The sequence below is a fragment of the Phaenicophaeus curvirostris genome, chromosome 1, assembly GCF_032191515.1.
Source record: "Phaenicophaeus curvirostris isolate KB17595 chromosome 1, BPBGC_Pcur_1.0, whole genome shotgun sequence".
NCBI classification, from domain to species: Eukaryota; Metazoa; Chordata; class Aves; order Cuculiformes; family Cuculidae; genus Phaenicophaeus; species Phaenicophaeus curvirostris.
In genome coordinates, this window is record NC_091392.1 from 138,441,466 (window position 1) to 138,465,483 (window position 24,018).

Genomic DNA, 24,018 nt, shown 5'->3' on the forward strand with positions numbered 1-24,018 from the left:
GGATGCGCCATAGATATTTTTTACTACCAGCAACTACTTTGACATACAGGTAAGCCCTGCACCTTTTGCAAAAAGAAAATTAATCACCACCAAACACAGGCATTGAATATGTGCTGATTCAGAGGGACTGCAATAAAAATGCAGCACCTTGAGTTTTTAAGGGGGCAGCCCCGTTGGGACAAGAGTAGCTGACAAAATCATTACTGGGGCAGGATTAAAAAAAGTAAAGGGCTTTCTTCTTAAAGGCATCAGGACGTTGAAATAGGATAAAGGCAGCATACGTGGTCAGTGTGGTCACTGAACAAGCTCCAAAAACTACAGCGTATCACTTGACTTGTTCAGAAAGGACATAAGGGATCCTTCTTCAAGATTCATACAGATGTGGTGGATCAACAGAGAGCCATTCCCACATCAGTGTGATACACGGTCAGCCAATCCAGGATCTATAAGGTTAACCCATTATCAGGAGCAGAAGAAAAATGGGACCTTTAGAATATGAAATTAGTTATCTGCCAAAGATCCAGTAAAAAAATCTGGGCCATTCTGGGCGAATGGGGGAGATAACTGACCACAGTGCATGCCAATACCATTTTGTGCAGGAACTAAAGTGAAACAGAAAATTCCATAGAAATAAAGGGAAACATCTCTGCAAAACTCCTTCATCCACTCAGTCAAGCAGGCTGTTTCTGCAGTACTCCATACTCCTGTCAGTCAAGGGAGTGCAAAGATCAGCTCTGATCAAAACATAAGACCCTGTATCAGACCCACCCTAGACTTAAAAAACAGCAAATAGTAATTGATTTACCTTGAATCTGCTAGTAAAGAGATCCATCCTGGAAACAAGGTCTTTTCTGCTGTAAATTCCCTGCAGTCCTAGAAGACACTTCAACCGCACTTCGGCTTGCTACAAGATAGAGAAATCAGCTCACAGTAAAAAAACACATATCTTTGATGTTTTTCACTACTGGCATTTACGTTATGTAAATAAGAGTTCATTGTGGGTGCCTACAGCAGACTATCCAAATCCTGCTTCATCATCTCGATTAGTGATATCTGTACTATTTTGTTTGCGTGCACACATGCGCATCTCTCCCTCTCATACACACTCACAGAGGAACCCCGCAGTGAGTCAAACTTAAAGGTGACATCAAAGTTTGTGTCAGGCTCCCTAAGAGTCAAAGAAACTCTCACAGATCTTACAGTAAATAAAAGCAACAGAATGTAAAGGATGATGGAATTGTGCTAATCATCAGTTAAAGATACAAAGACAAGAGTATGGATGACTTACTTAATACAACCAGCCCTCCTCCATACTATCAGACTTCTCTGGCTTCCTTTCAACATTTGACTTGGACAATTGTTAAACACAGACAAGGACTCAAAGAAATTCTGGAAGATTCCCAGACGAAGAGGTACATCCTAGAAATGCACTGTCTTAACATTGTGGGCTCTTGCAGACACAGAGTTAAATGTTATGCCTAGCTGTAGGGCTTGAGCTGCTTAAAGAATAGCTTTTCCATACGTGTGAAAAGTCTTTCATGCAGACATGAGGAGGAGGAGATGTGTTTATACACTTTTCAGCCACGACTGACAAATCAGCTTTGCATGCAAAGCTTATTTCTGTTTTTACACTAGAACACTGAATTTTAAGCTTTCTAAGAAGAAAGGGGTTGCTTTAAGTGTGGCCTAGTTAGATAATTTAGGAAAAACATATTTATCCCTACGAAGTGTCGTTTCACACTATTTGCACTGTTACTTCAAAGATGCCTCAAAAAGAAGTCTTTTCCTTATCCAGCTTTTAAATTATCTCATGCTTATTGCTACACCTCTCAAATGACAAAGCTCTAAATGGCATTACGGAAGTCATTTTCAGCATCTAAAACAGAAAAATCAGTGTTCTGTAAACTTATAATGCTAAAGATATCAGCAGAGACAGTTAAATGAACTGCAGGCTTTGAATCAGTCTCTTCATGTTTCTCCCTTAATTCCTCTTTCTAACAATAGCAGTAAGAATAATCAGGGAAACCCAAGAAAGGAGACCACCTACACATAGGCTATCCATTACTACAAGTTCCTGTTCACCTGCTTAGATGGAAAGCAAAGGACGATACCCAGTAGCAAGCTCTGACCAACAGTTTTGCTCAAGACAGCTTTTTGCTAGAAATACAAAAGGAAAGATTGACAGATACTGCTCTCTGATCTGCTCATGACACACCAACAGTACATATTCTATACTGTATTTAAAAATTAAAGGCCTTATCTGAGAGTCTGTTGCCCCCACCTGCTGCTTCCCACAGCCACAAGGGCTCCACAGCGTAGCCCTCACTCACTAACCATCCCATGCTGGTACCCACCACTGCACATTGGCACACACTCAGCTCAGCCAATGTACTACAATCCTGGCTCCAGTTGCCCCCAGTATCTTATTTGCTTGCAAAAAGGGACTGCATTTGTGCTTGGGAAAAAGGAATAAGTTTAAGCTACTGGAGAGTGCCCAGAGGAGGGCCACGAAGTTGGTGATGGGTTTAGAGAGGAAGTCGTATGAGGAACAGCTGAAGTCACTTGGTCTGATCAGTCTGGAGAAGAGGAGACTGAGGGGAGACCTCATCACAGTTTACAGCTTCTTCACAAAGGAAGGACGAGGAGCAGGCGCTGATCTCTTCTCTCTGGTAACCAGTGGCAGGACCCAAGGGCATGGGAGGAAGATGCACTAGGGGAGAGTTAGGTTGCACATTAGGAAAAGGTTCTTCACCCAGTGGATGGTGGAGCACTGGAACAGGCTCCCCAGAGAAGCAGTTATCGTGCCAAGCCTGACAATATTCAAGAAGCATTTGGACAACGTCCTCAGACACATGGTGTGAATTTTAGGGTCGTCCTATGCAGGGACAGGAGTTGGACTCGAAGATCCTTGTGGGTCCCTTCCAACTCAGGGCATTTTATGACTCTACGATTTGTTGGATGGTTGTATAGCCCTTGGTGCACAGCTAGTAATGTCATTTGCATTTGTCAGTCAGGTGGCATTCAAGCGTAGGTCTGCAGATATAAAGTCTAATACATTAAACTACACCACCTGCCTTCTAAGGTATCCAGTTCCCACTGAAAAGCTCTCAGTCATAAATCTGTATGTATACGCTTCTCTTAAGTGTTGAGAAAATCAACCCTAGTAATTATGAACAAATAACTACTCCCACTATGATTAATTCTGCTGTTTTCCTGTTTTCAGCTGCATTTTCTCCTTCTCAACCACCTCTCTGTTTCTAGATTCATCACTCCTCATAGCTTCTGGATCATTCAAAATTACTTCATATCTTTCTAAATCTAACTCACTACTTACCTTTGGCTCCTTGGCAGTCATGTAGGCACGTACAAACACCCAGTCATCTAATCTCACCAGAACTATCATTCTAATCTTGACAAAATAGCTGCCTGTTTGGTCTGTCAAAGCTGTGACAAAGTGAAGGGGAACTATATAAGCACATTTTCAGGACACCCTGAACGCACCCTGTCCCTCAGCTGTATTGTAGTATATTTTGACCCTGATCTGCAGACTGGCAGAAAACATCAGTAAGAGAGCTGCCCACGGCTCTAGGGACCTCAAAGAGCTCTTGGGCTCCAGCAGTGCTTAGATATGTTCAATTACAAGACTTCAGCCTCACCACTACCACAGAGATGGGGCTATTCAAAAAGCCTTATAAATTGAGGCTGGGACACAGATGATTTCATGGGGTCACTGGGTCATCTATTTTTCTTCTCAATGCTCCCCAAAAATAAATCGGGAAAACTAGCTCTGCATCTCAATTACTCCTGAATAGTGAAGACAACTTGTCCTGTCAAGGTAAAAGAATTTAAAAAACTGCCCTCACCCCCCAAAAAAATCAGTCCATATGCACAGAGATGACCTGAGGAGAAGAAAACCACTATGTTAACATGACCATTTGAAGAAAGAAATATTTCTGAAGTAGGCACAGTCATAGGATCAATTTCTGTAGTCATGTTAAATGGGAGGCAAAACTAAAAACCCCTTCAATTTCCTGAAATTTGGCAGGAGGATCGCTTAGTCAGGTCATAGAAGTTCATTTCAATAACAAGTTCCTGTTTCCACAGGATTTCTTTGGGTGTTTTTCATAGTCCAATGAGAAAACTTCAACAACTTGCCCTGAAGTTCCAGACGTAGCCAGTCTAACAAGGTAGGAGATCCCAAGTGTGCATCTACATTATCTTTGTCTTCCTGTCTGCTTAGTTCTGCCTTCCACTTTCTCCATTTTTACTCTTCATCATCTATTTCTCTGGTCTTTAACTCTGAACTTTTTACATAGCACTTCCTTTCAACACCTGCTGCTCAGATCAGCACTAGTTAGATTAGATCCGGATGCTGATTTAGTAGCTATATACTTAGTCCCTTGGGAGAACACTAGTATCTTTGAGCATGACTTAGGAGCCTGGGTTTCACAAATGCACTAATAAGTAATGGGGTTTACAATACAATGTTGTTCAACTTCACACAGCTGTGAGATTTAGCATCAACTGTTGCTTGGTCTTCAAAAACAAAAAGTTAAATTATTTCTAGCAGACGAACATAAACTACTCGAAAACATATCTTTTTAGCACTGTTCCATAACTCTTCCTGGGCCAAAGAGATCCTAATATGCAATACTGATCATACGACCACTAAATTTGGAGCGTCTTCTTGCACCGAGCAAATAGTTTTTCACATAAAAATATAACATTTTATATCAGGGTATTATGGCAAAATGGTATTTCATGGGGAAGAAAGAATAATTATATTCAAATACAAGACACTGAAGACAAAATGTTAATTTTGTACTTGCTTCCCCCTCCCCTCTCCACTTCAGAGCCTTCCAAATGACTGAACTTAATCTGTTTACAGAACTGTAGATGATCCTAGCCAGGTTTTCTCCCACCGTTAGAATACTTTCGTGGTTGTTCCATTCTGGGGCCTAAATTATTTGGCAAACTTCTCTACATTATATTCTAAAAGAAAATTGGCTCTGGGAGATATCAGTTTCTCGCCACCCACCCCCAACAAGATGGGATGGAAATGCTTATTAAAGAGGAGTAGTGGGAAATAACATTCAGATATGCATAAAAGCACTGCTGCCCCTGTTACTGCCAAAAATGCCCTGCTCTCATTTTGGAATCAGGCAATTTAACAGTGGCTGCAAATCATAAAGCACAGCCGAGACTGCAACCACCAGTAGTGCCACACTACGAGGCCTCAACCAGATGTGAACGTCTCACTTTTTCTCACTTTGCTTGCATCTGCATTGCTTTCAGATAATAAGCCTTAGAAAAACAACGATTTCCAGGTCCCAGTAAATGACACTGGATGAGCTATGTGCATTAATCAGAGACACCAGCTGTTAATTTTCACTGTACAGCACTGGGAATGAAGACACATCATCTTCAAAAATGACTTTTTCTATAGAGAATTCTCCCAACTGAACACATACTAAAAAGATATTCTGATCAGATAAAATTTATGCAGGAAAAGATGACAGTTCTTGATAGATTTGTTGCTCTAAAAATCTAAATACTACCTTTACAGTAATGGCACAAAAGAGGGACGCAAGAGGCTTTGTGCTCCCCCTCCTGGCTTTGTGGTGAACTACAAATGTATTCACGGAACATGAACTACCTAAAGCTGACACAAAATGGGACTTTTCAGTATTTACAGAGAACTTATACACACTTTTAAAGGTGGCCTGCAGAAGTACAGTGTGCCAATTTTGTTAATTACCCATTCACAATAGGTACTCCTATCTCCCTAAAATCTCTCATCCATTTTAGAAGCACGACAAAATGCACACTTTTGAGTTAGTGTTTTCTTTATGTGCCTTTACTGAAAAAGAAAAAAGCAAACTTACTGTAAGGACAAAGAGAAAACCCTTTGGGAATGATTAGAGTTTCTGTAAATATTTTTCTATATCCATATAATTCCAAATGAGAAATCATAGAATCATAGAATAACCAGGCTGGAAGAGACCCACCAGATCATCGAGTCCAACCATTCCTATCAAACACTAAAACATGCCCCTTAGCACCTCGTCCACCCGTCCCTTAAACACCTCCAGGGAAGGTGAATCAACCACCTCCCTGGGCAGCCTCTGCCAGTGCCCAATGACCCTTTCTGTGAAGAATTTTTTCCTAATGTCCAGCCTAAACCTCCCCTGGCGGAGCTTGAGGCCATTCCCTCTCGTCCTGTCCCCTGTCACTTGGGAGAAGAGGCCAGCACCCTCCTCTCCACAACCTCCTTTCAGGTAGTTGTAGAGAGCAATGAGGTCTCCCCTCAGCCTCCTCTTCTCCAGGCTAAACAACCCCAGCTCTCTCAGCTGCTCCTCATAAGACCTGCTCTCCAGCCCCTTCACCAGCTTTGTTGCTCTTCTCTGGACTCGTTCCAGAGCCTCAACATCCTTCTTGTGGTGAGGGGCCCAGAACTGAACACAGTACTTGAGGAGCGGTCTCACCAGTGCCGAGTACAGAGGGAGAATAACCTCCCTGGACCTGCTGGTCACACCGTTTCTGATACAAGCCAAGATGCCATTGGCCTTCTTGGCCACCTGGGCACACTGCTGCCTCATGTTCAGTCGGCTGTCAACCAACACGCCCAGGTCCCTCTCCTCCAGGCAGCTTTCTAGACAGACTTCTCCTAGTCTGTAGCACTGCACAGGGTTGTTGTGCCCCAAGTGCAGGACCCGGCATTTGGCCTTGTTAAACCTCATCCCATTGGACTCTGCCCAGCGGTCCAGCCTGTTCAGAACCCTTTGCAGAGCCTCCCTACCCTCCAGCAGATCAACACTTCCACCCAGCTTAGTGTCGTCCGCAAACTTGCTAAGGGTGCACTCAATGCCTTCATCCAGGTCATTGATAAAGACATTGAACAGGGCTGGACCCAGCACTGAGCCCTGGGGAACCCCACTTGTCACTGGCCTCCAGCTGGATTTCACACCGTTTCCCACCACTCTCTGGGCCCGGCCATCCAACCAGTTTTCCACCCAGGAGAGTGTGCGCCTGTCCAGGCCAGAGGCTGACAGTTTCTCAAGCAGAATGCTGTGAGAAACTGTGTCAAAGGCTTTACTGAAGTCCAGGAAGACCACATCCACAGCCTTTCCCTCATGCAGCAGCCGAGTCACTTTGTCATAGAAGGCGATCAGGTTAGTTTGGCAAGACCTGCCTTTTGTGAACCCATGTTGACTGGGCCTGATCACCCGGTTCTCTTGCATGTGCTTCATGATAGCACTCAAGATCACCTGCTCCATGACTTTCCCTGGCACTGAGGTCAGACTGACAGGCCTGTAGTTCCCTGGATCCTCCCTGCGACCCTTCTTGTAGATGGGCACAACATCAGCCAGCCTCCAGTCCAGTGGGACTTCCCCAGTCTTCCAGGACTGTTGGAAGATGATGGAAAAGGGTTTGGCCAGCACATCCGCCAGCTCCTTCAATACCCTTGGGTGAATCCCATCCGGCCCCATAGACTTGTGGGTGTCTAGTCGGGCTAGCAAGGCTCTGACCACCTCCTCTTGGATTATGGGAGCCTCATTTTGCTCCTCTAGCTCCTGGGTTAGTACACAGACAGAACGACCCTCCTTACAACTAAAGACTGAGGCAAAGAAGGCATTAAGTACCTCAGCCTTTTCCTCATCCCCTGTCACTGTTGTTCCTTCTGCGTCCAATAGGGACTGTATGGTCTCCCTAGTCCTCCTTTTATTATTTATATATTTGTAGAAAGATTTTTTGTTATCTTTCACAGACTTGGCCAATCTGATTTCTAGCTGAGCCTTAGCCCTTCTGATTTTTTCCCTACACAATCTCACTTCCCTCCTGTAGTCCACCCAAGAGGCCTGTCCCCTCTTCCAGAGCCCATAAACATTTCTCTTCTTCTTGATATCACTCAAGATCTCTCTATTCAACCAAGCTGGCTTTCTCCCCTGCCGGCTTTTTTTCCGGAACATGGGGATGGCTTTCTCCTGAGCTGCTAGGACTTCCTTTTTGAAGAGCTCCCAGCCCTCGTGGGCTCCCTTGCCCTTGAGTACTGTCTCCCATGAGACTTTGCCAACCAGCCTTCTGAAGAGATCAAAGTCTGCCCTCTGGAAATTTAATGCTACCGTCCTACTAACCACCCTCTTCACTTCACCTAGAACAGAAAACCCTATCATCTCATGATCACTTTGTCCTAGGCATCCACCTACTGCCACATCCCCCACAAGGCCTTCTCTGTTCACAAACAGCAGGTCCAGGAGGGCAGCCTCCCTTGTTGGTTCATTCACCAGCTGTGCGAGGAAGTTGTCTTCCACGCACTCCAGGAACCTCCTAGACTGCTTCCCTTCTGCTCTATTGTACTCCCAGCAGATATCAGGCAGATTGAAGTCTCCCACGAGAACGAGAGGCATTGATCTAGAGATTAAATGCAATTTCAGTTGGATATCAGGAGGAGTTTCTTTACTGAAAGGGTTGTCAAGCATTGGAACAGGCTGACCAGGGAGGTGGTTGAATCACCATCACTGGAGGAGTTTAAAAGACAAGTAGATGTTGTACTTGGGGACATGGCCTAGTGGCAGACTTAGCAAAGCTGGATCGATGGTTGGACTCAATGACCTTAAAGGTCTTTTCCAACCAAAACCGTTCTGTGATTCTACAATAACTGCTCACATGGGGACGCACACTGCTACAGAACTGGAAAAAACGTTCTCTGTTTTTTAGTGCTGCAAGGGCTTTAAAAATAAAACCTGAAATGGGGAAGAAAGTAATTTCTGTTTTGTATGAACACAATCTCTACTCTCAAGAATTTAAACATGAGGATTCTTTAGAAAAAAAAATAAAAGATCCCGCCTACTGTCCCCTGCAGAAAAATGAAAACTCACCTTATCATACAGCATCCACCCAATGTATTTCAAGTAGCTATCATTTAAAAAAGCATCTGGATATGTTTTAATCCAGTTACAAATTTCTTCAATGCAAGTTGCTCTGATCTCAGGGATGACATCACTGTGAAATTATAAAATTGTAATATTAATACATCAAAAATGCCTAATATGTATTAATTATAGTATTTGCAATATTCTTTTGGAATTGCAGAAGCACGTATAATCCAAAATACTACAAATATAATTATATTAATGTTCCGTTCAGCTACAAATATTTCACGCAATAATTATTCTGTAATTCTGCTATCTTTTCAATCACAAGTGCCCTGCTCTATAGCCAATAAGATGAACTTAATAAACACAGCTAAGAGAGGTCCTTTTGTATTCCAAATTCTTTACAATCACTACTTTACAGTAACTACAATAACTACAACAGCTATGCTTCCCTTGACACTACCAGTGCCTCCAGGATGTTCAACTTGATTCTGGTATCTGGACAACATAAGCAGGAGTTTCTTGGGAATGAACATACCCAACACAGCTTTATTTTTATTCTTACCGGTAACGAGTTAGAAACGTCCCTTTGAAAATAGCATTCATCATGTTCTGTATATCTAGAAGCTTATGCTCATACTGAAATACAAAGAGAACTGACAGTTAATATCGGCCCCACAATTCTCTACACATGTAAAATTTGTGTTAGTGCATTTGCAGTGCTACTACAGCTTGTGGTGCAAACTGTCAGCACCTGCACATGGTACCAACATAAAATAACTGGTCTGTATCTACATGAGCAATTGGCCTTTTTGTAGCTATATCCTGACGAAAGGTTTATCAGATACCAACTGCTACCCTGGACAAAAAGGTACTTCTGCAATACAGTAAGCTTTGATCAATCAATACACTGAAGATACAGCACAACTATTAAGCAGTCTTCACATATAGGTCCAAATTCTCTTTTTATGCACTTGAACACAGATGGAAGAAAGGCAGACAAGGCAATTTTCAAAATGCACCTACTCCACAGCGAGCCTGTATTTTAACTAAGCCCTGAAAATCTAGTTCTGAACTTCTGGCTACCAAGGTCACTTAATAAAAACATTTTCTCATCAACAGCATCAGGAAGGGTGACAAGTTTGGTTTATCTTCCCCAACACACATTTCCTCTGTTTTTCCAATAACATCAGACTTACAATGACACTAAAAACCCCTGTGCCACCTAAGGACTTCTTCCCACAAAAACAGGGGTAGTTTCTGTAAACAGAGAAGTCCATGGACACCAAAGCGCAGAACAGAGGTAACTGATTATAAGGTCAGGAGAGAAGGAATTACACTTGATGTTCACACATCATCACCTCCACCCTCAAGCCAGAATTGCTTCTTACAGTTACAGGCCTGTCTCTGGGAGTTGATAAGGAGCTGCCTGGCTGAGCAGGGAAGAAATGACAGAAGCTGAACAGCAAGAGAGATACAGGTCTCCCCTGCAGTTACGATTTTTCCAATGCATCACTTATACAGAGGTTACAGTTATCCTGTGTCCTTTTTTCATTCATTGACATTCAGTTCAGGAACTATGATTTTTGGCTTGTAATTTGTATAAAGGTATGCAAAACCTGCACTCCCACAACACCAGAGCTACTGATGCAATTCCATGTACGTGTAAATCCGTATTTGTGTAGAGATCAAGGGCTAATGCTGGCACTTTAGAAAAGCAGTTAGTAAGACAGACATCACAAGTTAACAGTAGACAGGGCAGTTACTATCTCAGTCATTTTTGTCCCACTTAATCTAGCCAGCCAGAACTGCTCTGCACCATGCCTTAGATAAACACATGAACCTCAAAGAACTGCAGTGACCAAAAGCAAGCTGTCAGCAACCCCTCTTTTTTTCACATATATCCCATGCAAAACACCTGCCTAACCTCTTTCCTTTTCCTCTCTAGCTGTTCAAGTCTGTAACTGGTCCTCTTGCCACTTATCCTCTTCTTTTCCACTTCATATAGTCTTTGAGCATTGTGCTTGTTGACATCAAGGTTCAAATGCACACTTACAACTGCTGTCAGAAGTTTCATTGCTAAAAAGGAAACAAACCAAACATATTTAGCTTAGCTCAGACATATGTAGCATTGATATATTCACCACTTCACCATAAAAAGGATATGGTTAGCCAAACCCAGTTTATTGTCCAAAATATGAACACCACTAGATTACAGCAATTTGTTTTAAAATACAGCGTTTACTTTAAAGGCAGACAATGACCAAAAAGGAAAATTTAGTGATATCACTGTTGATTTACAACTTTTGGCCAGAGTTCTAGTCAGAGAAGTAATTTACTGGGCAACTCCCTTCTTAGTTCATGTAATTTTGATTTTCCTGCAGAAGAATCTAGAGCTGTGCAACTAGTGATTTTCAGTAATAAATAATAAAAAAAACCACAAAACAGTGAAGCTGGTCCATAAAGACAGGAAATCTTAATATTTTACTCACATTGACAACAATTCATGTGTCTCTAAGGATCACTAGATGGTCTGCATAGATTTCAAGTGGGGTTTTTAAGCCTTCAAAGCAAACACCATGATTGAGAATAAATTATACTCTACGTGTTCAGTAAAGAACTGGGCAGGGAGGAAGTAGTAGCTTTATTATGATCATACTGCATGAAATAAAAATGGGTGACAAGCAATGTTCTTTTTAGCACAGGTATCACAAGAATAGCAGCTCTCCAAAGGAAGCTTTTTTAGGTAAAACATTTAATGCAACCTCGTCTTGTAAATTAGTGGAGGTAGGAAAACAACAAAATGTGAAAAAATCAGTTATTGAAAAATAACTATTCAGAACACTGCATAATTCTAAAGTTAGTCACGTTAGGCATTAAAAAAAATACCTTTAGAAAGAAAAAATTAGGCTAGACATATCATATCTAAAGCATCCAAATTCCATTCAGATACACATGGAAACAAACTTTATATTACAGTAACATCTGTTAGGAAGAAGGCACTGTCATGCATAAGAGAATAACTGCTCCAGTAAAGAGAGCTTTTCAATTTTGAGCAACTTTGTTTGTACACAAATCAACAAAACATGATTTACAGCAACTCTGTGAGTTATTTTACCTGCCAAAGTGCTTGTGTGTCTAAATGCTCTGACCATGGAGTCTGCTAAGCCTGTGAGCAACGAGATGACAGTGTCCATCAAGTAGCTATCATACAGGATGCTGCACTGGCACTGTTGGACAAGCACTGCGATAAATTCACAGAAATTGGCCTTGAACTTCTTCCAATAGGGTCCTGTTCTGATCAGTGGGTAGTCTTCATTGTCCTACACAAGAAAGAAATTCAAGAGAAAATATGCTAATTAGTTTTGGTTTCACACATCATTTACATCTCTCCTACTGAATATCACAGAGAGTTGTGCTGACAGTTAGCTTCACCTCAGCCTCCCCATAATATTTTTCATGATTATTATTCCAGAGTACGGACATGCAACTCGGTTACAAGCAAGCACAGAGACAAATTATTTTCATTCAAGCTATGTCGTCATGGAAGGTCATATCTGAAAGCAATGTCTGCAAGCTAGCTGTGAACAGACAAGCAGGAGAGGGCACGTGAAGCCACAGCACCATAAATAACATTCACTGGCATAAACCATGAGCACTTCGGCCCTTTCTGCTTCCTCACAGGTAGTAGCGTTTCCCCACTTCCCTGTCCTTCCTGTTCCTGCAAGTGCGTGGTAAAACTCAGCAGGAAACTAAAGTGACTGAAAAGTGAAAACAACCAAAGGTGGTGTGAGCAGGATTGACTTTTCCTCAACGGCACTTCCAGCTTAAGGAGTTTATCACGCTACAGCTTAATGACAAACAGAGAGTCATTCACCTACACCACCAGCACTTAGGTCTCTGAAAACCTCCACAGAAACAGTAGGCAATACGTTTCACATTAGGCAAAAAGCAAACTACAATGAAACCACAAGACTGTTCCCAATACAGTTGATACTGCCAGGAAGAAAGCAGACAGAGGGCAGTTCAAATGACTTCTCACACAAAATGGTGCACCTCATGTGAAGAGCACACTGGGAAGACTTTGTTGATGGCAATCTCAGGCACTGTGAACATTTATTTCACCTGCCCCTCACAGATCCCAGGAATGGCTCTGAATATGAATTTGCATCTTGATAAGTTTCCAGTTGTGAATGTAGCCAGGGAACTTCAAAACTTCACTCACTATAGAAAACTTCCTCCTGAAGGCAGACAATTACTCAGCTGGTCCTTCACTATTTGGTCAAACACCTTCTCAGACATACTCAAACATGCAACTTCACACTCAGAATAACCTCATGTACTTATAAAGTGTACTTCATGCTCTTCTCTTGCAGCTTTGTTTCCAAAGGACAGGATCCACCGCTTTCTTGAAAAACAAATGCAAACACAGACTGATCTCCGGGATGTCCACAACCCAAAGCACACTGAGAATGTGAGATGTGTTCCTGGTCAGGTTGTAAGAGTCAGTTCAGAGCCTAACAGAGCATTGTTACTGTCTGTGTTCAGCATACTCGGATACTGTTTAATGGCAACATGTATACTGTAAATATATAGAGAGCACAATGGGCCCACCACCTAAACTGAGACACCTAACCTGGGATTCCCTTAGATTCCCTCCGTAACCAGCAGACAGAAGCAATTCCAGAAACCAAGTCAGACTTGGTACTTAAAACAGATTCTTCCAGAGAACTATTCAAATCACTCAGCTGAGGCCCCTGCTCTGACTGATCCTGGAAATTATTCTTTCTTTCATACAGAGCCTATGGAAAGAGAGGAAAGTCAAAATGAAGCACTAATAAGGAGTTAAGATCAATTCCCCACAATGCTACAAGTGTTGTATGGGAAGAGGCATTAAGAAAAGCTGTTTCTATTCTCAAAAGATTCTTCCCAACATTTATGTTTGCAAGAGAATGTTTTGATAAAACCAGTCTTTGAACAAATCTGTCTGCCTGTCCTATGTGTGCATACACGTGTGTGCGTGTAGGAGTGCATGGGCGCGTGCATGTGTATAGAGCTTGCTGTAAGGGATGGGGAACACTCTCCAACACCACCGCAATTTGGCGTATACCAGTCTGTTCAAAATGCTGATGACCCTTTGATAGCAACAGCAAGAAATAGGCACTTCAAATGCATGAGTGTGTTCATCCGAACCAGAGGTCTACAACAGACCAGATGGAGCAGACCCCACAAGTGCATTATCCCCATTCACTAACACAGGTTAAGATGACTAGTTCTGATGTGTTCACCTACACTGGAAACAGGAAATACAGCCACAGAAAATGCTACGCTACAGCTGCAGAGAATCATTAGAGTCCTACCATGTCCACCGGCCAAGTAACTGTCAGGATCCAAGGATAGGCCATGAATTTCTTGTACTGCAACCCGGTTTCCTGTAAGGCCCAAGACAAAATTTTAAAAGCTTTTCAATGAAACAGCACAGTTAATTCATAAAGACTAAAGCATCGTAAATCATGCATCTTATTTAAAAGACTGCTAAAACTTAAGACAATTTGTTTTACAGGTGGCTCGTACAATCCTATTCATTAAAAAAAAAATTAATTCCTTCTCATTTCTGTATTTGTTATTTACAAGCAATGATAGAAGGCAAACACACCTCAATATAAAACCTGAGTTTTCTTGCTATAAGTAAAAGACAACTTCCTTCTAACATTTATAAGCAAAACATATACAGGGTATAATCCTCATTATCAATTCTAAGCTACAGCTCTGAGCAAGTCTCTTATCTGTGTTCAACAATTCATGACTTGTTGCTGTAAAACAACGAAACTCTAGAAAACCATTCCGATCTTTTATAAAGAAATGTTGTCAGCACTAGTGTGACTTGATTCAGAGATGTTTCCTCAACTCTGCACTTATTCCAAGACAAAAGGCATGAAATCTACAGTTCTTTATTACACTCAGTGAAGCACCAGAAGTATTTCTGTCCCCATCTGGCTATACAGTTATGCATCAAACTCTTCCATTGCTAAACACTTCAGCAACAAAATGGAAGAGAGAAGGAAATAAGAGAACTGCAAGAAATAAAATGCCACATAAAGGAAGAAAAGCTGAAGAGAAAAAAAAAATAGTTTAAGAAAGAGGGAAAACAAAAAGACAAGTCTCTCTCCACTGAGGAATACCATGCCCCATGAAAAGGAAATATATGTCTCAACAACTATGTTAAAGCCATTCTCTGCTTCCAGTGCCAGTAAAAGTTTTCACAGAAGCACAGAAAGATTGAAAATGGGAGGGACTCTCTGAGATTATCTAATCCAACCCCACCTCCTCAAGCAGGATCAGACAGAGCTGGCTGCCCAGCATTGTGTCTGACTGGTACCCCCTGCTCCCAACCCCTGGTAATATGGTTAGCATAACACCATTTTAACAAGCAAGCAGCCATTCTTTGTCACCAAGTGAGTCACATATTCATTCCCTTTCCCTCATTATCAGGCTCTGAATGTCCTGTGAATCAAGTAGACAAACAAACCAGATTTCTTTTTCCTCTCCCTACTGGCCTCAAGGTTTCTGGGCGCCAGGCTGATTATGCTCTTCCTTACTGGCCTTGAAGGTCCCAGGAGCCCAGCCAGCCTGGTAGTGGTTATGACTCCCACCACAGAACAGGGAAGCGCCACAGCACCTAGAGCAATGTCCATAAAATCAAGTGGTTGCAAGGCCTAAGTGGGGAACTTGGATGGGAGCTGCTGCCACCTCCACCATCATCTGCTTCCTCTGAGAAGTGAGTGACTAACATTCTTTCATATGATTTTCAAGTCTAGATGATGAATGTCATATTAATACAACAAACCACGTATTAAGATTTGACCCAATCTGCAGAGGATCCAATCCAAGCGATGAGGAATTATAAATTAAATTGTACCACAAATTCTGCCTTAATTTATATTCACGTAATCACATAAGTGAGTTGTATTTTAAATTCTGTATTATACTACTATATTGATTCTGCTTGTAAAAATCCTGTGCCATACAAGTCATAATATCCCACTAAGAAAATAAAGCTTTAATTGTAACTGGAATTAGTGCCATCGCCATTCTGCCAAGGATTCTTACAAGAATCTGTCACCCCAGTGTCAGATGACACCATGTACACTGTCAGCTTTGTACTGTCTTCACCGATGGAGACTCCACAACCTCTCAGAGCAACCTGTTCCACTGTTTTGATGACCCTCATGTTAAACATGTTTTCTTGTGTTCAGGTAAAATTTCATATAGTTCAGTTTGTGCCCACTGGCCATCTTGGCTTGGCTTTGTGCTTACTGTCTCACTGGATACCACCGAGTAGAATATGGCTTCGTCTTCCTCACTCTGTCCCACTGGGTATTTTAACACATGGATGAGATCCCTCCGAGGCACCTTCTTTCCAGACTGAGCAGGCTCAACTCTCTCAGCCTCTCTTCACAAGAAAAATCATGTCTGTGGCCCTTCATTGGACTCATTCCAGTAAATCCATTTCTCTTGTTGTGGAAAGCCAAGAACTTGACTCAGCACTCCCAGAGGTGGTCTCACTACTATGAGTTGATAGGAAGGATCAGTTCCCATGACCTGCTGGCAATGCTCTGCCTAATGCAGCCAAGGAGGTTGTCGGTCATCTTTACTGCTAGAGTGCATTGATGGCTTGTGCTCATCTTGTCACCCACAAGGACACTGAGACCCTGCTCTGCAAAGCTGCTTTCCAGCCAGCCAGCCAGCCCCCAGTGTGTAGTGCTGCATATGTCACCTTCCCTGGAGGTGTTTAAGGCACGGGTGGACGAGGTGCTAAGGGGCATGGTTTAGTGTTTGATAGGAATGGTTGGACTCGATGATCCTGTGGGTCTCTTCCAACCTGGTGATTCTATGATATGGTTATTCCTCCCTAGGTTCTTGCAGGATTTCATGAGGTCCCTCTGAACAGCAGAACAGCCATCTGGTCTAGCATATACACCCAGTTTTGAATCATGTTTTTGCTGAGTACTCTACCCTATTGCCCAGGTTGTTATTAAAGACGTTAAACAGTCGTCACAGTTTAGCCTTGATCTGGCCAATTTTGTCAGCTAAAACTGAGCGCTTGGGGTCCCAATTCCCACTCCCCATGCCCCCAGGGAAAGGGGAAAGGGAAATGAGAGGAGAAAAATCCTTGCAGGTTGGAAACTAAAAATACAGCTTTAATGAAGTAATAATAATGAAAACAATAATAATTAAAAAATAAAATACATACAAATACATGAAATAGTGCCCCCAACCCTGATGACTATACATCACCACAAATGCTGCAGAACAAACTGGAGGGGAAGTCCAAGGCTAGGACGGAGCTGGGCTTAGGAACCGGATTCCGAAATGCATCAGGGGCAAGCAGACAGATGAGGGCCTCATTGGACATCGCCCATCACAGAAGAAGATAGTGAGACCCTTGTGATCTCTCAGTTTTATACAGACTATGACATACATGGGAAGGAATACTCTGTTGGTCAGTTTGAGGTCATCTGTCCTGTCCTCCCTTCCCTGAAGGTGCGACCTTTTTTGCCTCTTTGACTTAGGACATTCCACCAGCTCAAGGACAGCCTTGGTTACTACAGGAATAAGTATAAGCACTGGCTTTCCTGCACACCAATGCCCATTGTTATCACTTCTAGACAGAAACACTGTCTGAAAAAAATGCATTTACCTTTCAGAAAATGCAGTTACTTAGGTGAGACTTAGCTGAAGTCAGGAAACTGATTCTGCTTTAGCTCAAACCACAACAGTATCAGCTCAGATTTCAGTTCCTGGGGCACACCACTAGTGACTAGCCTCCAACTGGACTTTGTGCCACTGATCACAATCCTGTGGGCCTGGTTGTTTAGACAGTTTTCAACCTACCTCACTGTCCACGTAACTAACTCACATTTCACGAGCTTGTCTATGTGACTGTTACAGGAGATAACAAAGTCTTAAGGAAATAAACAACACACCTGCTTCTCCCTCCACATCCACCAGGCTATTTACTTTGTTATATTAAACTATCAGGTTGATTAAGCAAAATCTACTCTTCTTAAATCCATGCTGACTACTCCTGATCACCTTCTTGGGCTTCATGTGTTTGGACATTCTTTCCAGAATTAGCTGCTTCATCACCCTCAGAGGGATCAAGGTGTGGCTGACCAGCCCAAGTTCCTCAGATCCTCCTTCTCGATCTTCTTGAAAACAGGGGTGACATTTGCTTTTGTTGAGTCTTCAAGGATCTCTCCCAGTCATCACAACCCTTCAAAGATAATCAAAAGGGACCTTGCAATGACATCAGCCAGCTCTCTTGGCACTCCTGGGTACATTCTGTCAGATCATGTAGCCCTATATGTTCAGTCCATTTAAAGAAGTGTTCTCTAATCTGATCCTGTTCCACAGAGGGTAAGTAGTCTTTGCTCCAGACTTTCCCTCTGGTCTCAGGGACTTGGTATTTCTGAAAGCCAGTCTTATCAGCAAAGACAGAGGCAAAGAAGACATTGAGTACCTCAGGCTCTTCTGTGTCCTTCGTCACCAGGGCCTTGGCCTCATTCAACAGTGAGACCATGTTTTCTTTGGCTTTCCTTTCACTGTTGATATATTTGTAGAATTTTTTCTTGTTGTCCTTCACATTTCCTGCAAGACTCAACTCCGCTAATGTTTCCCACTAACACTAGTGAGACTTTTTGGGAGGAAGCATTAGTACATGGATGTGGTGTTGCAATTAATTGAACAGTAAAGTAATGATTAAATCACCAAAATCATCAAGAATGAAGAACTACAAAAAAAAAACAACTTTAATTTTCCAGTCCTCTGAAAGCTAGAAATAATCAATATAAATCAAAAGGCAAGACGAGATACTCAGATACCTAGTAATATTCTCCACACTCATTATTACTTCCACTACTATTTGTTGAAAACAAATGATAATATTTTTAAAATTGCTGTAGTCTTACAGAGCACTGCTTCTCAGCTAACTTAATAAGTTATGTTTCTATCTTACTTATGAAAAAGAACTAAATGCAAAAAGAAACAAATACAGAGGAAACAACTCACTTTAAAATAAACTATTTTGCTCTTGCTCTTATCATAGGTATGCTTTAAAAGAAATTGGTTGAATCCTCAAGAATTTTTTCAATCACCTAATGACCATGGCTAACATAAAAATAGTTGCTTCAGACTTTTTCTTCCATTTAATGTTGGCTTAATACAAGTCATAACATATCAAGATTAAATTAAACGAGCTTACAGATAGTCTTTAAAAATATTTAGTTCTGTATAAATAATTGTAGGAGGTTTTTTAGAGTCAGTTTATCTAAAAACAAACAAAGATAATTTCAGAATTCACCAGAAGCAGAATTAAAGAAAAAAGATAAAAAAACCAAGAGAGACAGTGTGTACAACACAGGGGTTATCACTTAGTATTTTCATAGAATCATAGAATGGTTTGCATTGGAAGGCACCTTTAAGTGTCATCCAGTCCAACCTCCCTGCATTGAGCAGGGACAACCTCAACTTAATCAAGTTGCTCAGAGCGCCATCCAACCTGACCTCGAATGTTTCCAAGTGATGGGGCTTCCACCGCTTCTCTAGGCAACCTGCTCCAGTGTTTCACCACCCCCAGCAAAAAAAATTTCTTACTTATATCTAGTCAGAATCTCCCCTCTTTTAGTTTAAAACCATTACCCTTAGTCCTATTGCATCAGGCCCTGCTAAAAATGCCGTCCCCATATATCTTGTAAGCCCCTTTCAAGTACAGATAGGCACAATAAGGTCTCCCTGGAGCCTTTTCTCCAGGCTGAACAACCCCAGCTCTCTCACATTTCCCTTTTTCCAGTCACCAGGGACTCCACCTGACTGCCGTGAGTCTTCAAATGTCACGTAGAGTGACTTGACAACTACATTAGCCAATTCCCTCAGGACTCTGGGATGCATCTCATCAGGTCCCACAGACTCAGGTATGTTCAGGTTCCTCACGTGGTCATGAACCTGATCTCCTCTTACAATAGGAGGTACATTGCTCCCCTAGTCCCCACCTTGTAGTCCATCCACTTGAGAGGTGTGGGAAGAGAGACTGCCAGTGAAGACTAAGGCAAAAAAGTTGAATATCTCAGTCTTCTCCTCATCCATTGTTATCAGTTTGCCAGTCATATTCACCAGGGGGAGTATGCTTTCTATGACCTTCCTTTCCTGCCTGACATACCTGTAGAAGCCCTTTTTGTTCTTTGCATCCTTTTTTTTCTACCAGTGAAACGTTTCGCTAGAGCAGCATGTCAAAATACAGTCCCAAAAACAAAGTTACTTTGTTTTCATAGCATGCAGAATACAGCTTCTAAGGCAACCATGGAACCTTCCTTTTTGCCCATAAGGACAGGCAAAAAGGTTATAGAGCAATAACACACCCAGGCTCGTGACAGCAATAATCACATCTTTGTAACCACCAGAGCACCTTCCAGAGTGCTATTCAGGGCTAATTTAGTTGGGAATTAATTGCCACATTAGTAATTCATGTGGCCAGACATATATCAGATCACTTCCATCAAAAATTAGCCCAAGTGCCGCTACACTTCTAAAATGAAGAAAACCATGTTGGCAAATTCATCCTCTGTGGGAATTTCTACAGCAGCTGGTCTTTGAGAGATGCTCAGTTATAGCAAGGCTGATGGCTGCTGCTTGACAAGTCAATTCAGAGGTGGAAAATACAGGAAAAAAAAAAAAGAGAAGCACAGAAGCAACTGTAAGCATGTTGCAGAAAATTTTATGTTGGCATAATTAGCCAAGGAGCAATCAAACTCTAGAGAAACAGTATTGTAAAGCTATGCGTTTTTCTCAACAATCCAAAAAAAAATTAGTTTTTCATTATTGTTTCAACAATTACCTAAGAATCAAAAATGCATTTTTATCCTTTCATATGACATAATAGAGTTGTAAAAATTCATGGTCAGTAAAACAGAAGGAAAACATACAAATAAAAATATCAGCTAAAAATATCTTTTAATTAGCTTATTAGTAATTGAGGATAGTATTTTTAAAAGGCCCTGTCAACCACATACCAAATGAACTGTTTAGCTGCTGCAATGCATTACAACAACAAATTTCTCTTGTGAAAATTAGGATTATTTTCTTAAATTAAGGAAACGGGACACAGCTTCTGATAAGCAGCAAGAACCCTGTCCAAGTCAGCTATTAAGGTAGAGTCCATTTATATATAAAAGGCATGCAAACTCAAATCTGTGCCTACCTCATCAAAGGTCTCTGTCATTTTTCGCATGACATCCTTCTCATGTAAACTTTGAAACATCTCTGCTGTTACCATGCCTAGAAAAGTAACGTTTTAAAAAGAAGAATTACAGATAACTGTTGTTACATTAATGAAGTCCAAACCACAGTAAGGACTCTATTTTAAATTTAGAAACACCAGGAAAGGGGGACTCTGTTTTATCTCTGTGTACACTGGTACAGGCAACACATATATATGGTGAGATATATAAATTCAGATCTCGTTGAAAATACTGATGAATGAAACCAAAATTCATGTTAGAGAGATCTGCTCTATGCTGTCTGACATGGCTGTTTTCTCTGTCCATTCATTTGCTTTAAGGATTTGCTAAAGTTTTGCCCACTGCTAATCAAAGACTCCAAAACATTTTCCAGAAGGGAGGACACGTTAGTCAAAAGGCCTGGAAAAAAAACAGAAGTGTAAGAGGCACATTCTAGCTGCTTAAACACACTCAGAAGTTTTAAACTAGCAGAATAGTCTTCTTAAAACTCTTACTTGCCATCCTGAAGCATTTTGCTAGCAGACTGTCCCAAGAAGTCACTATGCCTCAGTGTATGTTAAGAAATGGACAGCATCACAACCCTTTGGTAAAAGTAACCGCAAGAGAGGCAAGAGATTGCTCTTCTAGCCACCAAAGCAGGGAGCTTAATTTCCTAGCTGTTTATTTTCAAACAAAGATATAAGCAACACAAAAGATAGTAGGAAACTACAAAACAAATGGCAACTGAAACACTGGATGTTAATTAGAAAGGTCATCAAAACTACATTCCCTGCATGAGAATTCTGCAAAGCGATGTGACATGCCAATTCACAAACATGACCTTGCAAACCATGCTCAAGTACAACTCCAAGAGTTGGCAGGCTATAAGGTCAGAGCCAAAGAATTTAACCAGCAACATCCTTTGCTATTAGTCCTGCCCATCTGGAGTTTGTCTTAACGAACAGCACAGATTACAAGTACATGATTCACCAGAGAGAAAAATTCCATTTTAGAAAGCACAATTCAGACTGCTCTTGCCCGCAGACGATGGTAAGGGCAACTAAGAGGGTAAATTACCTTGACAGCCTGAGCATTGAATGAAGAAGTTGATCAGATCTAGAAGTGCCACGTTCCTGTCTTGTTTATAAGCTTCAACCCAGTCATCTACTACAGACTAGAACAGATAAAGGAACTCGTTAGTCAGGATCTGAACACAGCATGCTGCATTCTACTAAAGACATCTATGATTAAGACACAAACTAACATTGCTCCATCTCCATTAAATTATAGAAATGAGAATAAACTCCACACCATTTTGTTCCATTTCTAATAGGACATGCATTTTTCTGGGGAAAATTATGTCTTGAACTGTTCATTCACAAGTTCTGCCCTAGGCAATGCTGCCATTCGCAGATCCTTTGCTCCCTGTTAACAGGGAAATTAACCACAGCTTTAAGATATTTAATATACAGGAAAGAAAACATTGTTCTCTTGCCAGCACTGAGGTAACAGTGTCATTTTTTGAAAATAAAAAACACCTTGAAAATAAAAAACACCTTGAAACTCTGCACCATCTAATAATTAATATTAAATTAATAATAGCAATTGTCCCTGGGAGTTCCCCTCTTTCTAGCATGCAGCTTGTGGAGTAGGCTGAAATAGTTCACATATTACACTTAAGCTAGAAGTCAACTCCAAATTTCATTTCTAGGGCAGTACAGCCTACAGCCTGTATGTGATACAGGCCTGCTGCGACAAGCCATTCGGGCTTCAATCCACCCATAGAGCCACAGAGGTCTAACGAATTCTAGCAGCAGCAGCCTAGACTAAAGCTGCTGCCTTTCCAAGCCCTTCACATCACGCTTTGCACAGCAGAAGCTGAGCTCTTCAGGGAGCTCTACTGAAGTTAACACAGCTGTAGCGTGGCAAAAGCCCATCCATACAAACATCTTGGAAAAACTAAGATCTCTGATCCAAAATATAAATGTACTTTCCATTTGTGCACACACATACTACATACTGGAGACCTACATATAACCCTGTATAAAATACTTAGGGCTCTGATTTTAATCCTCCATACACATACACAAACTTAACGTACACGTATTCACACACAGTGTGGGGAGGTGAGCTACCTCACACTGAAGAAAACTGCTTAACTATATACATGCACAGAGAACCTGACTACTATGCAAACTGTTGTCACACTGCATTGGAATAGAGTTGATAGAAAAATACCAAAAGGCAAGCTCCTAGAAAGAAAAAGGCCTGATTTTCAGAATCCTGAACAACCAAAACACTCTACTGATGAACCTTTTTTTATATTTTTTTTAATAATTTTTTTTCATATATTCAAACATTAGAAGACTCGTTTAGGGAAGTATTTGCTCCCCTATTTTTAAATATCTGACAGCTACTTTTTCACTGATTTCCTGAAGATGCGTTCTTTTCAAATGCCATGCTCAAAACAGTTTTCCAATCAAACATGTTTCTTCCCTACCTATGCCACAGCGGAACAAAATTTCAATTTTCCAGTCTATAAATAACCAAAATGACCACTGTTAATCCATCTTCCCTCCACCGATTCCTCTCAGAATTCAGTGCTAGAAATACCTGCATGGCCCGCTTCCCCATGCTAACCACTTCAAACAACGTAACTGCCTCAATCACTTCGCCATTCTGCAGCTGGCTCACTCTTCTGCTACTGGAAGAATTTCTTCTTATGTTTTCACACTGTTCTCTGACCTTCCGTTTCTCTCTCTGAAATTAATCAAGCAAAGAAATCACAGGAAAGAAAGCAACACATAACAGCCATTCACAGATCCATAAATTATACCCCAATAAAGAGTTTGGTTTACCCTCACCGT

The 24,018-nt window shown here is 41.5% G+C and overlaps 1 protein-coding gene across 2 annotated transcripts in view; it reads right to left on the bottom strand.

The window, feature by feature from the left end:
* LOC138730572 (cohesin subunit SA-2-like) overlaps positions 1 to 24,018 on the bottom strand; it is a 66,358-nt gene that overhangs the window by 37,090 nt on the left and 5,250 nt on the right. For both annotated transcript variants that reach the window (XM_069875872.1, XM_069875865.1), the window contains exons 3-11: positions 23,765 to 23,911; positions 22,229 to 22,325; positions 21,133 to 21,209; positions 14,237 to 14,308; positions 11,995 to 12,199; positions 10,804 to 10,955; positions 9,442 to 9,515; positions 8,880 to 9,003; positions 806 to 904 (exon numbers count right to left, since the gene is read on the bottom strand). In XM_069875872.1, coding sequence (XP_069731973.1) covers positions 806 to 904; positions 8,880 to 9,003; positions 9,442 to 9,515; positions 10,804 to 10,955; positions 11,995 to 12,199; positions 14,237 to 14,308; positions 21,133 to 21,209; positions 22,229 to 22,325; positions 23,765 to 23,911 — 1,047 coding nt within the window. The remainder of the gene's footprint in view (positions 1 to 805; positions 905 to 8,879; positions 9,004 to 9,441; positions 9,516 to 10,803; positions 10,956 to 11,994; positions 12,200 to 14,236; positions 14,309 to 21,132; positions 21,210 to 22,228; positions 22,326 to 23,764; positions 23,912 to 24,018) is intronic.